At 43.4% G+C, this 23103-nt stretch overlaps 1 protein-coding gene across 1 annotated transcript in view; it reads right to left on the bottom strand.

The window, feature by feature from the left end:
• The window catches only part of SRSF4 (serine and arginine rich splicing factor 4), a 72878-nt gene that overhangs the window by 24715 nt on the left and 25060 nt on the right, over positions 1-23103 (bottom strand). Inside the window, 3 exon segments of the mRNA XM_029570912.1 lie at positions 10666-10880; positions 16740-16852; positions 17758-17900. Of these exon segments, the coding sequence (XP_029426772.1) occupies positions 10666-10880; positions 16740-16852; positions 17758-17900 (471 nt within the window).

Raw genomic sequence — 23103 nt, 5'->3', positions numbered from 1 at the left:
TAGGGTTCCCAGGTTTTACTTACCAGCACGAGAGAGAAAAAAGGAGCATCTGAGCTGGCAAAAAAAGGGCTGTGGGGATTCCCAACCCCCACCAGCAGCAGGAATCGAAGTCTGAGCCCATGGAGGGAGGGAAAGGAATGGGAGAGTGAGGTAGGAAGGGAGAAAGGGATGCACACTTCCCCTCGCAACACACAGTGCACTCATATGCACAGACCCTCTTCATACCCCCACAACACAACCTGTCACTACCTTCCCAAAAATCATTCCCTCCATTTTAAACACACACACCCTCACACCACCAACCCCTGCCTGCCCCTTCACATTCAGCCCCCTCTTACCACAAACTCACACTTCCCATCATACACACCCTCTTCCTGCATCACCAACATTCCTACCCTCTCTTCTTACACCCACAACTGTACACACACATACACTTGGAGGAGAGGGATGGTGGGCCCAAAGTGGAGAGAGAAATTACAGAGGGCACCAAAATAGAAAATGAGAGAGGGTGAGAGTGCACACGCACACTCCCACATATGCCTTCTCTCCCACTGTGTGTCACTCCTCCAATACACAAACGCACAGAGTCCCTGCAGACTGACACAGAGGAGAGTTGAGGGGGAAATGAGAAAGGGGACAAAGTAGAAAGTGCAGTGGAGCAGATGGGAAATGAATGCCCGCACATACTTGTCTCCTTTCAACACTCACAAAGGGGAAAGAGAAGTATAGGAAAGAAGGTTAGAACTTAAGTCTCCACAGAAAGCACAAATAAGAGATATTCTAGCTTTTTTACAATGTGGTTTAGATAAAGGTTTGGCTTTAAACTTTTTGAAAGTGCAGTTAACTGCCATTTCATGTTTTCCGGGAAAAATTAACGGTAATTTGATCACTTTCCATAGGGATAAAATTCTCCGATTAGATATGTGTTTTCTCAATGGAGTATAAATTTAGTTTTGCAAGCACTAGCTAAACCTCCTTTTGAGCCTTTAGGCAAATCTTCAATTAAGGTGTTAACTCTTAAAACAGTCTTTTTGGTGGCAATTATTTCTGCAAGAAGAATTTCAGAATTATAGGCTTTATCATGTCAATCTCCTTTTTTGAGATTTATAAAGAATTTGGTAATTCTGAGACCTGTTCCTTCCATTTTTTCCTGAGGTAGTATCTCTTTTTCATATGAATCAGCATTTTGTTCTTCCTCCTTTTAACAAGAGTGAGTATAAAGAAAGTCTAAATTCATTAAGATTTTACCTTGAGAAAACTAAAATTTTTCGAAAGTCTGAAAGTTGTTCTTTTTTGTGGTCCACATAAGGGAGAATCAGCTTCAAATTCTTCAATAGCTAGATGGCTGAAGAATTCTATTTCTTCATCTTACTTGTTACAAGGTAAAATGGTACATAATATGATTAAGGCCCATTCAACACAAGCGCAAGCCTTGTCATAGGCTGAAAGATGTTCGGTAAATCCATTGGAAGATTTGCAAAACGTTATAGGTTGGATCTTCTTGCTAGAAATTAGATTACAAGCAGATATAAAAAAAAATTTAAGTCCGAACATGGCTTATGCAGATTCTAACTAAGGACCTTTATTTATTGTCTTTAAGAAGCTGTCTATATTTTCACAGCTTTTAATGAACTTAATGTACTCAATTTTATCTTGTAGTTGTTTCTTTTAAATTTCATATTTTACTTGTGCTAATTTTTTTTTTTTAACTATCTTAATTTTAGAACTATATCTTTTACTATTGTGTTCTTATCGAAACTCTATTGTATTTTATTTCTTGTTATTGTAAACCGTCATATGGACATTCTGATACAACAGTATAAAAAAATCAAACAAACTAGAAACTAGACAAGATGCTAATTTTGGTTTATTTGTCTTAAAAGTGGGATTGTCATCCACCCACCCTTAGATGGGCTTCGGTATTTTCCATAGGTTCGGGACTAGTGGAGCAGAAGGTAATGGAAGGAGAAATTATGTCTTACCTGTTAATTTCCTTTCCTTTACTTCTGCTACATCAGTCCAGAACCTCGCCCTTTATAACTGAAGATAAGATTTCTAATCAAATTATTTTGAGTGTTTCATTTTTTCTGTTGGTTGCATTTGGGCTTGGTTTCCTCCACTTCAAGTAGGAATCACGATTATTCATTTTATTTATTATGGCACTATAAGATTATTTTTAGAACTTGTTACTTTTATGATATGTTTGGTTTTGTTAATTTTAGCTTTGACAATAGTAAACTGTTTGAATGTGTTCTAATTATCATTTATATTCTAGGTCCATCAAGCCCAGTATCTTGTTTCCAACAGTGGCCAATCCAGGTCACAAGTACCTAGCGGGATCCCAAGGGGCAGACAGATTCCAAGCTTCTTATCCCAAGAATAAGCATGCTGACTTCAATGTAAAAACTTGTTACTTAGTTTTTTGTTCAATGTAAAACTTCTTTTATTCTGTTCTATGTAAACCGCTATTTGTAGCGATAGTTACTGTTCTTTGTGAACCGGGGTGATATGTATATTATACAGGAACCTCCGGTATATAAATTATTTTAAATAAAATAGATTTCTGCAACTCTGGCTTAATAATAATGTTAATGGACTTTTCCTCCAAGAACTTGTCCAAAAAGCAAGTTTGCTTACCGTAAATGGTATTTCCGTAGATAGCAGGATGAATTAGCCATGCTGCCAAGACACTGGTTTCTTGAAAGACCGACTTGAAGTTCCTTATGTGCGTCCATGTGGGTCCCTCTTCAGTCTCGTAACAAAAGAAGTACAAACATAGGAGAAACCCAACTCCATGGGGTGGCAGGCATGTTTTCCAGAGGACTAACATCCTGCTGTCCTAGGAGAACACCTATTACAGGTAAGCAACTCTGCTTTCTCCTCATATTGAAAGATATGAAGGGCCACGTGGACTGTCGTTGGGCCGCTGTGCACTTGAGATAGAAAGCTAAGGCCCTCTTGCAATCCAAACTGTGCAGAGCCCATTCGTTCTGGTGCGAATGAGGCCTCGGAAAGAAGGTGGGCAAAGTCAGTCACTACCTTAGGCAGGAACTTGGGGTGATTACGCAGGACCACCCTATCACGAAAGAATTTTGTGTAGGGTGGATACGTCACCAACGCCTGAAGCTCACTAACCCTGCGTGCCTAAGTGACTGCAACAAGGAAAAGAACTTTCTAGGTCAGATATCTCAAACTGCAGGAGCAAAGAGGCTCAAAAGAATCACGCATGAGTTGAGCCAATACAACGCCGAGTCCCACAACACAAGGGGAGGCCACAGCTAAAGCAAACTCAGCATAAACTGCCCCACTACAGGCTGCACAGTCACCGGTGGTAAGCACAGATGCTCTAACGTGTACCCTGACTGAACTGGTCTTCAAGACAGCCTTTGAAAGGTGCTACAAATAGTTGAGCAACTTCGGAGTAGGGCAGGCAAACGGATCCGTGACCCGCACAGCAGATGGAAAATCTCTTCCACTTCAGACTAAGACTTTCTGGTGGAATGTTTCCTGGAAGCTTCCAGTACCCAAGACAAATCTTCAGAGTGGCCCAGGGTCCACAGAACTAGCCTCTTAACATCCTGAGGTTTGGATGGTATAGCCTGCCCTGATCCTGGGTGATCAGGTCAGGGGAGGTCCCCAGACTGATCGATTCTGTTAGATAGGTACTTCAGGAGCAGGAAACAGACCTGCCTCGGCCAGCAAGGGGCCACGAGAATCATGTTCCTCTTCTCCTGTCGGAGCTTCAGGAGTCTTCATCACCAGCGGAAGCGGAGGATATGCGTACAGAAGGACCTTGCCCCGATGGTGGGCAAAGGCGTCAGACTAGTGTTCCGTCAGACCTGAACAAGGAGTAGAAGTGGCTTACTTTATAGTTGCAAAGGGAGGCAAAGAGGTCCATGTCTGGGGTCCCCCAAAGGAGGAAGATGTGATCTGCCGCTACTGGATTCAGGGACCACTCATGGCCGGAACGCCTGACTCGGGCAGTCTACCACATTCTCTGACCTGGCCAGGTACATCAATCATGGGAGCATGCCTCGTGACAAAGCCCAGGACCAAATCTGCACCGCCTCCTGACAGAGGAGGAACGGCCAGTGCCTCCCTTTTTGTTAATGACATTGCCGCCTGATTAACTGTTTGGATGATGACTGAACGGTTGGACAAGCGATCCCGGAATGCCCAAAGAGCGTAGCGGATCACTCGCAGCTCCAGGAAGTTGATGTGGAACAGAGATTCCTCAGCAGTCCATTGACCTTGAGTATGGAAGTTGTCCACATGCGCACCCCAACCCAGAGTCAATGCATCTGTGGTAAGTACAAAGACGGGGGAGCCTGGAAACGAACCCCCTGCTCCAGATTGGAAGGATCTTCCCACCAAGACAGGGAGATCTGAAGAGGCTGCGTAATGCAGATGCATGCACTGAGGCCCTTGGTGGCCTGCTGCCACTATGACTGCAGTGTCTATTGTGCCCTGTGCATGCACAAGCATGCCAAAGGGGCAACATGAACCAACACTGCCATGTGGTCGAGAAGACAGAGCAAAAGGCGGGCAGAGACCTCCCAGCTGCAGTGGATCAAACTCACAAGTGACGACAGGGCAAGTGCCCGATTGCGGGTTAGGAATGCCCTGGCCTGAGCCATGTCTAGATGAGCCCTGATGAAGGCCAGCTGTGGCAATGGGCTGAGGTGGGACATCAGGTAATTGATAAACCTGAGAGACTGTAGCACCTGAATGGTCAACTTCAGAGAGCAAAGCACCCCCCACCCTCCTGGGTGGCCCTCTTGACCAGCCAGTCGTCCAAGTAGGGGAAAACGTGCACTCCCTGTTGGTGGAGGTGTGCACTCACTACTGCCAGGCACTTGGTGAAGACCCGTGGAGCCAATGCAAGGCTGAACTTTAACACCATGTACTGGAAGTATCCTTCGCCCACTGTAAATCGAAGATACTTTCAGTGACCAAGAAAGATCTCAATGTGGGTGTAGGCATCTTTCAGATCGAGGGAGCAAAGCCAATCTCCTCTCTGCAGGAGTGGGATCAGGGTGCCCAAAGAGACCATTTTGAACTTTTCTCTTTGAAGGAATTTGTTCAAAGCTCTCAGGTCTAGAATAAGGCGAGCCACTCTGTTCTCTTTGTTATTGTGAAATACTGAGAGTAGAATCCTCGGCCCCGCTGGCACAGTGGAACGGGTTCAAACGATCCAGCCATTTGAAGGGTGGAAAGCAGTCAAGAGTATCTCTTGATGAGGGGCAGGCCCAAACATGGACAAAGGGGAGAGTCCACAGGGATGTCCTTGAAGTTCAGCCGGTACCCTTGGAGAATGATAGAGAGGACTCACTGGTCTGAGGTAACATGGGGCCAGCAGTCCGCAAAGAGACGCAGCCTGCCCCGTACTGGAGGGCAGGGTGTCGAGGGTACGGCAGTTTGGCTTATGCTCCCTTGCTGCCAGTCAAAACCATGTAGTAGGGCTCTGCTGCAGGGCTGGCTCAGGCCTGGTGTTCGCTGCTGCCGAGAGCGCTCCCAGGAGCTGATGTGCGCCCATGAGGCAGGAGATTAATATTTCATCTGGCGATAGGACTTCCTAAAGCCCTGGTGCGAGGATTTCCTGACCAAGGAAGGCAGAAGTAGTAGCCGAAAGATGCTGCAGGGTCTCATTGAGATCCTTCAATTGGGCTACCACATCCCTGACCTTATCTCTGAAGAGATTTACCAGTGCAGAGCAGGTCTGTGAGTTTCTCTTGGACATTCGGCTGGAGGTCTGAAGCTCTGAGCCAGGTCATCCTGCGGCACCAAATGCCCACTGCAGCTATCTTCGTGGCCATCTCAAAGACATTGTAGGTGGACCTCACCTCATGTTTATGAGCCGCCAGGCCCTGCTGGCACCACTATCAAAAAAGCATCCTGCTGTTAGGGCAGGAGCTCTGACAGCTCCTGAATCTGTTTCCACAGGTTTCGGTTGTATTGAGTCATATATAGTTCGTAGAAAGCAATACAGGTGATCAGCATGGCGTCCTGATATACTTTCCTACCCAAGGCATCCAATGCTCTATGCTCCCTTCCCGGAGGAGCTGAGACATGGGTGCGAGAACGCTTGGCCTTTTTGAAGGCAGACTCCACCACCATAGATTGATGTGGGAGGTGATGTCTCTCAAACCCTAAGCTTGCTGCATTAGGTAGATGGAATCCACCTTCCGATTCACCGGAGGAATGGACACAGGGTGTTCCCAGATCCTAAGGAGTAATTCCTTAAAGATGTCATGGACTGGAACAACCACTACACCTCCTTTGGACATCCACAAACTGGAGGACTTCCAGCATCTTATATGCCAAGCATCCTCCTCCATGAGTAACTGAAACGGGATAGCCTCCGCCATAGCCCGGACAAAGCCCACAAAGTTGAAAAAACTGGGAAAGCCAAAATATTGAAAACAGCAGAGCTCCACAAACCACAAGGCAAATACTTTGTGGAAAAAAGGACTGAAGACAGACCCCATGTGGATAGTGGCATGCTGGTCATGCTCAGTATGCCGGTCAATGTTTCTAAAAACCTTGATAAAAGTTTACCGTGCCAGGCTCCACCTCATGTCACCCACACGTGAGGATTAACATCCTGCTTGTCTTAAGAGAACTTCACTATGTATCCCCTGGTCTTTGTACTTTTTGAAAGAGGGAACCGATTGTTTACTTGTTTTAGTCCACTCATTTTATAAACCTCTTATCATATCTCCCCCTCAGCCATCTCTTCTGCAAGCTGAAAAGTCCTAACCTTTTAAGCCTTTCCTTATTGGGGAATCATTCCAGCCCCTTTATTATTTTGGTTGCCCTTCTCTGAATCTTTTCTAATTCTGCTGTATCTTTTTTGAGATGTGGTGACCAGAACTGTACACAGTACTCAAGAGGACGACACACCATGGAACGATACTGAGGCATTATGATATTCTCTGTTTTATTCTCCATTCCTTTCCTAATAATCCCTAGCATTCTATTTGCTTTGTCTGCTGCACATTGTGCAGAAGATTTCAACATTTTCAATGATGACACCTAGAATCTTTTCCTGTGGTGACACCTAATATGGAACCTTGCATTGTGTAGCCATAACTTGGGTTATTCTTCCCTAGGTGCATTATTTTACACTTGTCCACATTAAATTTCATTTGCAATTTGCATGCACAGTTTCCCAGTTTTACAATGTCCTCTTGCAATTTCTCACAATCCTTTTATGATTTAAGAACTTGAATAATTTTGTGCCATCAGCAAATCTGATCACCTCACTTGTTCCTATCTTCAGATCATTTACAAATATATTAAAAAGCAGTGGTCCCATAACAGATCCCTGGGGTACTCCACTATTTACCTTTCTCCATTGGACAAGTTTACCATTTAGCCCTACTTTCTCCACAATAGGATACTGCCACTTATCCCATGACTTTTTAATTTCCTAAGAAATCTCTCATGAGAGACTGTGTCAAATGCTATCATGAAATATATCAACTGGCTCACCTTTATCCACATTTATTTATGCCCTCAAAAAACGTAGCAAGGTTGGTGGAAGAAGGATTAGAGTTGCATCCCCCCCACCCACATACTGACAGCCCCTCACATCCCCTACACCAGAGCTTTCCAAACTTTTCATGTTGGTGACACACTTTTTAGACAAACATAATTTCACGACACGGTAATTCAGTCTACTAGTAAACCAGAGGTTAAAGGTTAAACGAACGAAACATATTTCGACAATTTATGTATGTTTCCTTAAATATATACATAAATAAAATGTTTCACGACACAACCTATCTCATGAAAACCTTAAATTTATATTAAAAAAATATATTCCAAGATTCATGTTATTGTTATAATTTATGAGAAATAATAAAACAAATTGTCTGTCCCCCACACACTCATCTCTCTCCTCCCCCCAGCACATGTCTGGCCCCCACACACTCATATCTCTCCCCCTCAAGCACATGTCTGTCCCCCCAGCACGTTTGCCCCCCACTCACTCATCTCTCTCCCCCCAGCACATGTCTGGCCCCCACACTCATGTACCTCGTCTTTTTGATTGTTGCCAGTTAAGTGCTTCACTCCCTTCCATGATCACCAGACACTGCTGCTTGCAGTCAGTACTCCTCATGGCCAGGCCTCATCGGCAGCAGCAGCCAATGCAAGGATGGCTGGGCTCGTTCCACCCACCAAGCCCCCCAAAAAAAACGCGATTGACAGCAAAAATCACCCAATAATAAGCAACCCATAAACTGAAAAAAAAAAGTGAATCTCTAGAAAAAAAAAAGCCCAAACTCGCATCAGAATTGACCGGGCTTGCGCGACACACCTGCACACTGCAGGCGACACACTAACGTGTCCCGACACACAGTTTGGAAAGCTCTGCCCTACACCATCCTCCCTTGGCTGGGAGGATAGGTGTAAGAGAGGAATGTGGAGTGTGCAAGAGGTAAAAAGTACACACCACTCTAACCCCCATGACATTCTCATAACAAATACCACCTCATATACACCACCCCTTCCGATCCACATCTTTCCCCACTAAACCCACTCACAGACACCTACCCTCATTTCTCTACCCCAACAGAGCAAGTACAAAACATCTTCTATAATGCACATATTCAGGTCATGGAGTCAGAAAACATGCTTTTCAAAGTTAGCATGTCATCATTCTCTGTTTTCTGGAGATTCCCTTAAACATCCACGCACACCAAGTCAGGGGGAAAAACAGGGGGGGGGGGCGGGTTCGAGAATTCTATAGCTCTCTCCTTGCCTTTCCTTTTTTTTTTTTTTTTTAAAAGTCATTTACCCCAGCCAGCCACTCTTTGCATTTTCCACCTAGGCACAAAAATAATTCAGAGCAGAGTCTACTGGCAGGGCTGGCGAGCAAAGCAAGCAGGGGGTGCAAATAAGTCCTAAGGTGATATTCAACCCATGCAGCATCATTGCTGTTGGAGAATTCCAACTAGAATACAGTACAACTAGTGAGTAATTTAATATATCCAATATGAAATCTTTGCAGCCAGAAGCCATTTACTGCCAAGTTTTTTTTTTTATTTGTTAGGTTTTTATATCCCATTGTTTTAGACTAGCTGTCACAATGGTTTACTATTACTCTTATGATACATGTCTTAAGGCTCAAATGACAAAGCCAATGTCATTGATACCAACTCTAATACCAATAACAGAATGAATCTATGAAATGTATCCTTATGTAATGATGGGCATAGCTAGTTCCTTATAAGGATGTAAATAACCAAAAAAATGTACCATTTAAACTAAACTACTGAAATTTAAACAGTATGGGAGTCACTGTATGGGGGCCCACAGTAACTCCCCCTCCCTCCCCCAAGCAGCCCACATGCTCCTCTCCTCCCCACCATAAGTATCCATGTGCTCCCCACAAGGGCCAATAGCAACCCAACTTGCTCCAACATATAGAGCTGTGCAGAATGCCAGGAAAGGGTAACTCTGAAGTCAGCAATGGGTGACCAGAGTGGGCCCCCAGTTTGTGCTGGCAAATAAAAATGTTTAAAGAAATGAACCATAAGACTTTATTGGTTAATATTTTACATTCCTATTCCTTACATTATATTTTAGTTTGACTGATCTAAGCTACAAAGAAAAGAAACAGGAGAATTCAGGAAAAATATTTATTATTGTGAACATGATTAATATCCACAATGCAGCCTGTGATTAAAGAGAGCCAGAGTTTCAAATTTAAAAGCAACAAGGTAAATTTCTAGGCAGGACTTAATATGGCCAGAGATGAGACATGATGTGCCACTTCAAGAACGCTGTTCCAGGCATACAGCACAGCAAGGAGTTAATAATGGAGAAGGGCACAGGTAACAGCCTTATGTCACATGAATGGAGGAAACCACAAGCTCCATGAGCGGGGGAACCTGTTTGTATTTGCAGTGGTGCATGCATTTTGCAGCACTACAGAACTAGCGGTAGCTCTATTAAAGCAAGACAGATAAAATAAAACCTAAAGCACTTGTATTTGCAAATGTAAATTCAGTGGGTTGTTTTTTTTTTGTTTTTTTTTTTTTTTTTTTTTTAAAGGGAACTAGTCTCTAACCCAAAAACAGGTCAAGACTGCAGGTTTTGTACCACCTCCATTTGCTGGAGAGAGAAATACTGAAGGGATGCAGGTGGCACACCAGGTTAAGAGAGGGTGCCCTTCAAGTTTTTCTCTGCCTCCATCTGCTAGAAGGGAGGCATAACCCACAGTCTGGACTGATCTGGGTATGTACAGGGAATGGGGAATTAAAATGTAGAAGAATGGAACAGAGACCCGGGGCCCAAGAATCTAATGCCACTTCTGTTGCTCATTAGGTAACCTTAAGTCACTTAACCAATCACAAGACTTATTTACTAAGCATTTTTCTCCACAAACCCAGAATGAGAGAAGCAGCCTTGGTAAATCAGGCCCCTAAGTTTCATTCCAAGCCAAACAATATTTTTAATTTAAAGCTGGCAATATAACATACTAAGTAACCGGAGCTGTAAACTTGAATATCCTGGTTCTGTTGCCTTATTTTGCCAAACACTGTGACGATCTAAGCCAACTACTTAACCTCCATGCACTCAAAGCACTTTAGGGAAATGACATTATACTTGTAATCATCAAATAAGTGCTATATATGGAATTTCTTTTTCAGTTACCTTGAATGACTCCGACTTCTGGAATAAGAACGACGGCGCCTAGATCCAGGTCTATCCTCAACAAGCCGAATCTTTCTACCATTCACTTCTGTCCCATCCAGCTTCTCAAGTGCTCTTTTCATGTCCGAGTAAGATTTGAACTCTATTACACCTTCATTTTTTCTCCCTTTGTGTGCATCTGCATATGTGACTTCTCCTGCCTGACGCATATAATCCTGTTGAAAAGATTGATTTTTCTTATTTTCCTTTTCTTAATTTTCAAACCCTTATGAAGTCTTTGTAGTCACACATAGATAATGCATTTTCATATAATGAGAAATCAAGAATGTAAATAAATCCACAATGTTACGATTGTACATATGCCTGTGTATTAAAAAAAAAGTGTCAGAAAAAATAACTACTGCAGTTTTGTTGCATTTTTGTTCAGTGCTGGAACATCTCACTTTATCATTGTTTTTAAGAGAAACACTCTGCTGTGTAATATTTGAACTAATAGTAAAAGTCTGTCCAAATATTGTGAAGTGTAGAAACTGTATAATCGAGATTTGTGGTAATAGAAAGTGTATGCTGAGCTTGGATATATCATGTGGTAGTAGAAAATGAATTCAACAATTCAGAGAGAGCGAGCAGTGGAGCGGGAGAGGGGCAGAACGGTTTCCATATGTGGTAGTAGAGAGTAGATTTGGACAATACAGAGGGGTGGAGCTGGACAGCAGAGGGAAAGAGGGGCAGAGTTCAATTTGCATATCAGCAAATGCAGGTGTGGGGAAACTTTACTCTTGTCAGCGGCCTCTTAAACCAGGGGGGATGGTCCTCTCAGGACCTCACAACCCCCTGGGAAGCTTAAACACGGACAGCAGACAAGCTTCTGCGGTCCTGGATCCTAAAGTTATTCCCTTTTTTTTTTTTTTTTTTAAACTAACTACCACTTAAAAACTAGGTGTCAGCACAGACTGCAGGTTTTGCACCCCCTCCACCTGCTAGGAGACAGAAGAATACTGCCGGACTGTAGGTGGCACCAGCCTAGATATAGGCGGAGTTTTGGTTTGTAAACTTCTGTTTCCATCTGCTAGAGGGGGGGCAAAACCCAGGAGTCTGGACTGATCCGGGTACATACAGGGAACTTTACTCTTTATTATAGTTTGAAGTGCACACAACATGTAGGGGAGGAGGAATAGCCTAGTGGTTAGAGCAGAAGGCTACAAACCAGGAGACCAGGGTTCGAGTCCTGCTGTCGCTCCTTGTGACCTTGGGCAAGTCACTTCACCCTCCATTGCCTTAGGTACAAACTTACAGGCCTGTCGTTGGATGCGCATTTTTCCTTACCCCTTATTCAGTAAGGGGCAGAAAACGCATGTCCAACCCGCCGAACCTAATAGCGCCCTATTAGGTATGCGCGCTAATTTCTTCCAGCACCGGGAAAGTGCACAGAAAAGCAGTAAAAACTCAGACTTTACTTTATCGGCCTGTGTGATTGTAAGCCCTCTGGGGATAGAGAAATACCTACAGTACCTGAATGTAAACCGATGTGATCTCAGATCGAATGTCGGTACATAAAAAAATAATAAAATAACTCATGGCGATATTAAGCTGGAGGTCCCGAAGAGTAAAAAAAAAAGTTAAAAAAAAAAATTTGAATTCGGCCCATGGCTGTTGGACCGAACGCTCAATTTTGCCGGCATCCGGTTTCCGAGCCCGTTGGCCGACAGCGGGCTCGAGAACCTACGCCGGCAAAATTGAGCGTCGGCTGTCAAACCCGCTGACAGCCGCCGCTCCTGTCAAAAAGGAGGTGCTAGGGACGCTAGCATCCGTGGTGAGCAGGATCCAGGTTGGTGAGGATAGTCTCGTTCCCTGGCTCAGATGGCCTTCTTGTAGCCACCATTGTAGTTGGGCCCGAACTCTGTCCGGGAGCTGAAGACGTACGGTGTAGTTCTGGGACAGTGGATTCCATCGTGATAGTAGTGAGCTTTGTTGGGATCTCATGTGCACTCTTGCCCATGGCACTACTTCCAGTGTGAATGCCAAGAGACTTGTAGGTAATCCCATGCTGTGGGGCGAAGTTCGCTAAACAGGGTTCGCAACTGGGTCATCAGTTTTGATCTCCTTGTCGGTGTCAGGATGACCTTGTCTTGTTTTGGTGTCTAACCGGACTCCCAAGTATTCTAGAGATTGGGAGGACTGCAGGCAGCTCTTGTTTGTGTTGACCACCCACCCGAGGCTCTCCAGTAGAGTTTTGACTCTGTTGGTTGCCTGGTGGCTTTCCTCTGGGGATTTTGCCCTGATCAGCCAATCGTCTAGATAAGGGTGCACGCGGATTCCTTCCTTCCTCAGTGTTGCTGCCACCACCACTATGATCTTGGTGAACATCCGGGGTGCAGTGGCTAACCCGAATGGTAGTGACGGTCCAGGATCGAGAAACGTAGAAAATGCTGATGTTCTTGATGGATCGGAATGTGTAGATAGGCTTCCAACAGATCCAGGGATGTAAGGAACTCTCCCGATTGTATTGCCCTTATTACCAAGCCTAGGGTTTCCATGCGGAAGCGAGGAATCTTCAGGTGACGGTTGACCGCCTTGAGGTCCAGGATAGGTCTGAACGTTCCTTCTTTCTTGGGGACGATAAAATAGATGGAATAATGTCCAGTATTTATTTGTTGTGGAGGCACCGGTGTTATAGCCTCTAAGGTTAGCAATCTAGTCAGTGTAGCTTCCACTGCCATCCTCTTGGAAGGGTCGTGGCAGGGGGATTCCACAAACTTGTCCGGAGGGAGATGGTGGAAATCCAGGAAATATCCCTCTCGAATGATGGATAGGACCCACTTGTCCAAAGTTCTCTCGACCCATCTTTGGTAGAATAGGGCAAGTCTGCCCCCTATGGCTTCTTCCTTTGGACGGGTCGGCTGATTTTCATTGTGGGGTGCGGCTGAGCCCTGGGCCCGAGCTGGCTCCCCTTTTGTTATGCTTGTTCCAAAAGGACTGGCTTCGGCCTGCGGGGCTGGCCGCTTGATATGTGCTTCTATATGGGTTGAAGCGCTATGATCCTCTGCCCCTGGAGGTTCGGGGGAAGGATCGCTGGTTTCTCTTATTCCTGTCCTCCGGTAGCTGCGGCAGTGGGGACTCGCCCCATTTGTTGGCTAGTTTCTCTAGTTCGCTTCCAAACAGGAGTGTTCCCTTGAAAGGCATCCTTGTGAGTCTCGTTTTGGAGGATGCATCGCCGACCAGTTTCGGAGCCAGAGTTGTCTTCTGGCTGCCACGGTGGATGACACTCCTCTAACTGCAGTGTGCACCAGATCAGGAGCAGCGTCCGCGAGGAATGATACTGCTGGTTCCAGGGCCTCCCCAGGAGTGTTGTTCCTGGTCTGTGATAAGCAGGTGCGTGTCACCACGGCACAGCAGGCCGCAATCTGTTAAGTCATAGTGGAGACGTCAAAGGACTGTGAGGATAGATTCCAGATGTCTGTCTTGAGCATCCTTGAGTGTTGCTGCTCCTCCCTCCACCGGGATAGTAGTGCGCTTCAAGACCTCGCAGACCATGGCATCCACTTTCGGACATGCCAGGAGATCTTTGGCGGCTGGGTCCAGAGGGTACATGGCTGCCAGAGCCTGCCCCCCCCCCCCCCCTTTGAACGTAGTTTCCAGGGCATCCCATTCCAGGTCAATTAGTTGCTGGACGGCTTGTAATCGTGGGAAATGGCTGGAGGTCTGACGGAGTCTCTCTAGTAGGGGGTTCGTCTTAGGTTCCCCCGAGGCACTTGTGCCCGGGATAGCAAGCTCTTTTAAGCTGTGTGTGACCAGGTCTGGAAGCTCGTCCTTGGTGAAGAAGCGTCTCATGGTTCGGTGGGGCTCTGTCCCCCTTCCTCCAGGGGTTCTGAATCCTCATCAGAGTTGTCCATGTCCCCGAAGGTGGGGCTTTGGGCAGTGGGATCACTTCCCTGGGCATAGAGGGTCCCGAGATGTTGAGGTCCTCTGGTGGAGCCTGGGCCGTATTATAGGAGGACCCGGTTGCATGTGGACGAAGGTATGCAGACCTTTGAAGAATTCCACCCAGGAGTTAGATGCTGGGTCTAGATTAAGGAGCGCCGTGTCCTTGGGGAGCCCCGTTTGAGGGAGGGTCCCGCTATGCAATGCTAGGTCCGGTGTACTGCTCGAGAGGCTGGAACCCAGTATCAGCTGGGGAGGGCCATGAGTTGGATCCCCTAGGGCCTCTTCGCACTGTATACACAGGGCCATGGCCTCCTCATGCTGTGCAGCTCTAATGTGGCATGCTGGGCAAAGGCCCTGAGCCTTGAGTTTCTTTTCTGGTGGTGCCATGGCTTGTGTGCGTAAAATACAGTTGTGCGCTCCGGTACGTCGAAGTTGTGCGTGTAGGTTTGGTGCGCGCTCAGGAAGATATGCGAGCTGTTGTGCGCACAGATCGAAGTTATGTGCCCGGCACAGTAAGCATGTGGCTATGTGCATCACTCGTGTGCACGGTACTTGGGCGTGTGACGTTGTGCGCACAAGGTATTTGTGCGCACGGATCAGAACGGCGGACAGGGTGGTGAACAGATCAAAATGGTGACGGCGACCACGCGGACAATATGGCGACCACCTCGGAGGGTCTCCACGTGGGAGGACCCTCGGATCTGACCGGGGTCTAGCCCTGCTAGGGCAGATCAACCCAGTGGCACTGGTGCCGACTGGCGACCTGTGTGACTCTTTGAGCTTTGGAGACCGGAGACTTTTAAATAGATTTCTACCTTACCTTGTCTCGGCGCTTCCCGGTCTCGTTCCGGGCGGTCTCCGGCTGCGGGGGGAGAGGGAAAATACCTTCACCGCCGCGCTCGAAGTTGCACCCGCTGCCGGGGGCTAGGTCCCCGAGGGTCGGCCGCCTGACCGAGGCTTACCTCAGAGGGATCGCGGAAATCACCTTGGGAATTCTCAACTGGAGGAGGGACCCAATGGGTGTCACTGCAGGAGAGCGGGGCTCGTCTGTAGAGGTAAGATTTCTTATTTTGGTTTTCTTTGGTAAAATTACTCTAACGCTGTGCGAGCGTGCAAAAAGTCCCTAACTGCTATGGAGACGGAAAATACTGAAGAGCTGCACTTCCTGCAGGGGTATATGTACTAGGGCTGACGTTAGATTGAAATCTGACCCGGCTTCAACGGCTATCAGGAGTACACTATACCCATTGGTCCTGAGTCCATCTGTACACGCTAGGAAATCACCATTTTATTTAAATTGTTTTCAAAGGCTGAACATTTTTAGACATCTAGAAACCAGGTTATGGGTTGACAGTGATGCACCCGTTTCGTAGAGCAGGGGAATTGTAGACAAGCTGCCAACTTGCTGTGATCTACTGGAAGGGTGTAGGTTTGAAATGCCAGCCTGGAAATTTTTAGTGACCCTAACCACCAGCCACCCATAGTTTTCAACCCCGATATTTTTTAAATTCTTTAAGCAGTTTTTCTATGATTTCTATGAAACACTGAGCCAGTTTGGAAAGGTATTACCAATCACTGGATCACATTGTTCCACACTGACTATGCCACAAAGGGTATCTCCTATACTACATGCAGTATCGACCAGATACCTCATAGGATGTAACTGATAACAGTTTTAAACAAGGATGCTTTCCAGAGCTCCTTATAGAATTTAATTTTATCAGTTTAAGATGGACATTTTTTATATATCTATTTACCAAATTAATTTTTCAAAACTTTACTCTCTCCCTAGAAGATATGATTTTCTTTTAATGTATATGGGTCATTTTTCAAGTGACGGTATTAAAATGGTCATGTGTTGCTGACTGGGTTCTGTACACAAATATGTATTAAACTATCTGTACTGATATAGGTTTTTTTCTGAACCTTTGTAGCATAAACACCAAGAACACAAAGAAAGACATCAGTTTTATACTTCTGATCTCAGGTGCAACAATCATGGTTTATCCCACTGTTCAAACTCAAAACTGTATGTGCTCTAGGACAAGGAGCTTGTCATTTATGTTGTACAGCACTATGTACACTGAGAAGCACTCAAAAGTATTATTTCACCTCCCAGCCCATGCACATAAAACAGAAAGTCTCCAAACCTTCAAATCTTGCCAACTGCATCGGGTTGACAGATTTTCCACAATCAATCTGTACTCAGTACGGGTAGGTGGTCCATATTTATCCCGTCCACTTCTTCTGTACCCATATCCACCTTGAAACGGTGACAAATGGATACCCATACTTTAGTGGAAGAATAGCAAGCAACATGGCTTTACTCTATGCCAGATAAGCTATATTCCCAAATTTCAGCTAATATAACATTTAACAATTTGTCCCCACACCCTCTATACTAAACTATAAGTTAATTAAAAATTATTTATAGTAATATATATATATATATATAAAATACAATTGTAACTGGCATTCTACAATATATTAAGGATGTAAATTAATTATATTTATATTTAACTTTAACATGCATAAAAAATATGTTTAACTATTAAACAATATATTTAAATAACTAAACCACTAAGCCAGTTACTATTATTACTTACGGCAATTAAAGGTTTTCAGAATATCTGACATGAAAAAAAGATTTTCAGGCACCTATTTCAGTTTAATCTCATCTGTCTCTAACCCTTGGGATCCTCACCACCCAGGTCTAATGGGAAAAGGTAGCGGTCGTCACATGGCTTTCTTTTTTGGTCAGCCAAGGGCCACAAAGGTCAAAGAGCCACTCATGGAAAGGTAACCCAAGGTCAGCAAATGGAACAGGCAGTCAGTCATCTTAGCCTCAAAGGACTCTTTCAATTAAAACATTGAGGACTTTGTTAAGTTTTTTGAAAACAACCATTTATATACTTTACAAATTAAACTAATTAATACAAGAAATATAGCTCATTAATTTAATCAAACAAAAATCCACCTTTATAAAAGTGCATCAAACTGATAATTTCTAAATCAACTTTACTTTAAAATCAGAATTACAAAACTAATTTAAAATTTACACTTTTTTAAACATACTAAATTATTTACTTTTAAATATATAAATGTATAAAGATGTGTATATGCATATTGCTATAAAAATAAAAACAAGCAAATGCCTGACATGCTTACTGCGTCCAGAGCTGTAACTGCCGTCACGGCGAGGACCTCTGGCATGCTCAACGATTACTCGCTCACCACAAAGGTCTTTACCATTGAGTTCATAAACTGCATCATCTGCATCACGCAGATCATCAAACTCAACAAAGCCATACCTTTAAAAAAAAAAATAAATTATGGAATAAAGCAAGAAAGACTAGGCTATGAGCTGCTTTTCCTTTATCCCCACAAGCAAGGCCTTTCTGATATACTTTCCCACCTGTCATCAAGCATAGCCTCCAATAACAATCTAGAGTAAGACACCAACTGCTATGCTGAAGTCAGTTATTTGGGTCTGTGTGAGATGCTGGCAATGGCAAGGCAGAAACTCACTTAACTATGACTGCTCAGCTTAAGAATACATTTTCAAAATTCTAAGAAATTTAAACAATTTTAGTTCACTAAAAAAAATATATATAAATAATCAAGCATTTTAAAACATATTGTAGCAGTGAGCACATATTTCACCAACAGGACTTTAATCTGTAAAAATGAACTCTGACATAACTATCTGCTGGCAATGCTGTACATCCCTAAAATTCCCACATGTAGTATTTAATCCTATATTTTATTTTCCTCATTTTTACCAGTCAGTTCTAAATCATTTGTATTTTGCTATTAGTAGCTAAAGTTGGAATGCTCTTCTGGTAAGAGTCAAATGTGTATCTGCTTAATATTCATAGTAGCTTGGCTCCTAGCATCACAACTGTGCTACCATACAAAAGGCCAGAAGAAAAAAAAAAAAAAAGATTTTTATCCGTTGTCAAAATAGTCAAGCCTATGTACCTTTTTCTCTGGCAAAGCTATTTTAATTTTATATATTTGTTTAGTTTTTAATTTAAGTCTTACGGGCACTAGGAAAAGAAATAGCCCTGGCAGAAATGTTTACTAAGTCCAAAAAAACCCCTCCAAATAAAACCCCAGAAAAAACATTTACTGTAGGGCCTTCAGTTTACAAAGTGAATAAAACTTCAAAGAAAGCAAAAAATGAATATAATATGCTTTCCTGAGCAAACATCTTTATGTGGATCCAAATGACTGAAAGAAATGGCAAATACTCAAAATCTACAAGTACTCTGGGCTCATTAGCATTTTGCTTTTATATATTTATTCCCCCCCCCTCCCCCACATAACTAAAATCAAATTGCACTCAGAGGACTATGAAGAAACAGCAGGACTGAAGGAAGTTCTAAGTCTAAAGACACTGCCTGTTACAAGGTATAATGTACTCCCTGTGCTGACTATCATGTTTTTCCTTTTTTGATTTTCCCCATATTCCACTCGTCATGCTTGTTCAACTATAACTCTATTCGCATACAATTTTGTTAATTATGTTCATATAGTTTTGCTGTACAATCTTTTGTTAAATTAAGTTCATATTGTTTGATGTAATTTCCAAATGTTGGTTCACTGTAAACCGAACCGATATGTACTTGTACATGATCTTCGGTATAGAAAAGTATTTAAATAAATAAATAAATAAGGTGCAAGTTTTAGCCTCCCATGCATACTTAATTTATGCAAATTAAAGGAAACCTTTCTTGTTCAAATTAATAGTCTAATGATCCAGACAAATCAATTTTTAAAAGTATTTCATCTTTGCTGACTCAAAAAGCTGACAAAGTGGAAATGTGCCCTGTGGGCATAGAGCATTTGTTGTACGCTGCTCTGCTTCAGCTTTACAAAAGACTCCACTACCAACTGGTATGCAGCAATCTTGTTAAAACTGTTTCTCCAAAACCCCTTAGGAGACACATAGCAAGATATGTTACATTTCTTTAGGCTAGTCCTGGCTGAACATGGGGAATTTGCTGCAATACACATTTAAATTATTTTGGGTATATGTACTACCATTGAGTCCCTGCCATGAGCAACCACTTAAATTAATGGATTGAAATATGCAGTCAAATCATCTAAATCTTTCTTAACGGCTTTTTAAGTCTACATGATATTCAGTTAAGACTAGAAGGAAAGGCAGAAACTATGCAAGAATATTTCATAGGATTTAAGCGTACAGTATATTTTTGGTGGAATTTAAATACTATTCAATGCATAAACCTGCTGTGACAACCTATAACATTTAATTGTTATTGCATTTCCTAAGCTAGATATGTCAAGAAGAATGAGGATGCATTTGACACCATTAAACATCACATCCTATTAGAACGTCTCAGCAGCATTGGTATCTCAGGATCGGCGCTTCAATGCTTCCACTCATACCTGGCTGAAAGACAATTTAGCGTACAACTTGGAAACTCCACCTCCAAACCCCACTCCCTCGCTCAAGGAGTACCTCAAGGATCATCTCTTTCCTCTACACTTTTCAATATATATTTCCTCCCCCTCTGCCATCTCCTAGCTAAACTTGGCCTTCCGCACTTCATATATGCTGATGATGTGCAAATACTTATTCCGGTTAGTGACTCAATACACAAAGCCATTGAAACTTGGAAATCCGCCCTCTCCGAAATCAGCAGCCTCCTATCCAACAACTTTCTTGCCCTCAACGCTGCTAAAACGGAACTCATCCTCATATCACCCCCCAACATCTCCCACACTCCTCCTATGACCCCCTCACTCACACATAACAATGATCCCTCCACCAACATCACCTTCCCTACCCATGTACGAAGCCTCGGCGTATACCTTGACAGCCACCTCAACTGCAAAAAATTCATCAATAATACCCTCAAAGACTGCTTCTTCAAATTGCACACCCTAAAAAGACTCAAACCTCTATTACATCTCAGCGACTTCCGTACCATACTACAAGCCCTCGTATTATCTAAAATAGATTACTGCAACTCCTTGCTCCTAGGCCTGCCTAAAAGCACCATACAGCCATTACAACTCCTCCAAAATGCAGCTGCCCGGATACTCACCAACACCCACAAAAATGACCACATAACCCCGGTACTCAAACAGCTACATTGGTTACCCGTAGCATCTAGAATCACCTTCAAAGCCCTCACCCTAATACACAAATCTCTTCACAACCAGAACATGCACTGGTACAAAGAACATCTCTCCTTTCACAACAATAACAGACCCACTAGAAAACAATACCTGGCCACACTACATACCCCCTCACCCAAACTCACTAAGCTCCGCACCACAAATGAAAGGGCCCTCTCCCTAGCAGGCCCTCTCCTCTGGAACAAACTACCCACCTCCCTCCGCCTAGAAACCTGCCCAAAATGTTCAGGAAAAACCTCAAGACCTGGTTCTTCAAGCACTCATACACCTAACCTACGCCCATTCACCTGCACTCCCTCCCTAAACTCACCCACACTCCCTCCCTAACTCCATCCCGCCTTCCTCCCCCACCCCTCCCCCCACCCTCTTCATGGCCCCCAAAGCACCATGGCCTCCTCCCTCTTCCACCCCACCCCCCATCCTCTCCATTGCCATTACACTTCCTTTCCACCTCCCTTTATATTCCTCTAAGTGTATATAAAGGCATTACAACTGTATATAAGAACATTATATTCTCAAACACATGTATATTTACCCCTTCTAAATGTAAGGATCCCCCCCAATTCTCGGAATTTTCCTGCTCCTCCAAGTTTAACTAACCTTAACTCACATTTCCTCCTCCCCTATTTGTTACTTGTAAAAACGAACTTGTTATATGTAAATACTAATGGTTTAACTGTTCTTCATATAATCATGCGTTAATTGTAAAGCCTGTTGCTAAATTTGTGTTCTCTGTAAACCGATGAGATGTTCCCAACGTTCGGTGTATAAAAGCCGTTAAATAAATAAATAAAATAAAATAAATCAGCAGCCTGAGGGCTATAAAAAGCATACATGTTTATTCACACTTTCTGACATTTATCATTATTTAAACTATAATTTGAAACTAAAAGAGTCACCTTTTGGCTGCTAAAACTAGAATGCATTTTAAATAAGGCACCCCAGTAACAAACTAAACAAATTTCTATCATCTGGTGGAAGTACTGAGCTTGCCAATATAGAATATAGCTGATTAAGCAAAGAATATCAAAGCATAAAACCCTTTTATTCTTGAAAAGAAAAACTAGAAGAAACATTTTCCTTTTAAACTCCCTTCTATCAATCCATAAAATATGCCATATTTTTAGGGTCCTTCATTTTCAGGTTTTTTTTTTTTTTTTAATTTCCTGGGTAATTATCAGGTTTATGACAATAACAAAAACAGGAGAAAATCAGTGGAAAAAGGTAATTCAATTTTCCAGGTAAATATCAGAGTTTATTTTGGTGAACAGAAGCCAGGACAATAAAAGAATATTAAGCAGATTTTCCCACTCATCCACATCCTTATCTCTAGCATGTCCCTCACTTTCCCCACACCCCCGAGAATCTCCCTCTTTTCCCCCATTGCAACAGCATTCATCCTTATTAGGGGTGGCTCCAGATACCTCCCCTCTCCTTCGGGACCCATGCTCTCATGCACTGCACTGCTTCTGGTGGGTGTGGCCCACCTCAAATGCCTCATTAGCAAATACTTTGGCTGCTTGGTGGGAGGGGGAGGAGGGACTTGAAACAGCACATTAGTGGCACTGGAGGGCGAGTGCTTACTCTGGTGGTAGGGGGGCAGGACTTGAAATGCTGATGTTTTGACCTGCTCTGGCTTCCAGCAATTGCTGAAGGCCTTGAGATGCTACATCTGCAGCTCTGGAGCTGCTCTTTAATCAGCCTAAAATTAGGGTGAAAATTGGTTTAAACTAATTGTCACCTTTGGCAAAATCTGGGAATTTATGGGTAAAAATTGGTTTAAACTGAAAATGAAGGACCCTACATATTGTACACTGCAAGCATGGCATACCATATATTTGAACAGTTATGCAGCAGACTTATGGCAAACAATGTGGTGACTACTTGTAACTTATTTTAAGAAAGCAACACAGATACTATAAAATTTTATAATGCATTCATCATGCTCCAGTATTAATCAGGATGTAATTACAGGTCTTATTTGCCATTCTGGTTTGATGTAAAATCTATTGTCTAAATTAGCTGATGAGACGAGACCCTTTACAATACAATTATTAAGCAACCTCATCAGCTGAATGAACATGTCCTGTATTTATTTTTCCCAGAACATCAAGTCAGACTGTGATAAATGTTGGAATTTTTAGCCAAATTCATAGCACAGAACTACACATTCAAAACAAAACCTAAGCAGAAAAGAAATTACAGCCATAAAATTGAGTTATTTTCTAACACACTTAGAAAGCCAATGCATAAAAATGTGAAGAAACATAGAAATAACGGAGAATAGGACCAATGGTCCATCCAGCAACGGTCTTTCTCCAGGGTCTTCTTTAGTGAGCACTG

Source organism: Rhinatrema bivittatum, chromosome 11, assembly GCF_901001135.1.
Source record: "Rhinatrema bivittatum chromosome 11, aRhiBiv1.1, whole genome shotgun sequence".
In the NCBI taxonomy this organism is placed as follows: domain Eukaryota; kingdom Metazoa; phylum Chordata; class Amphibia; order Gymnophiona; family Rhinatrematidae; genus Rhinatrema; species Rhinatrema bivittatum.
This window is presented reverse-complemented; position numbering and strand designations above follow the sequence as displayed.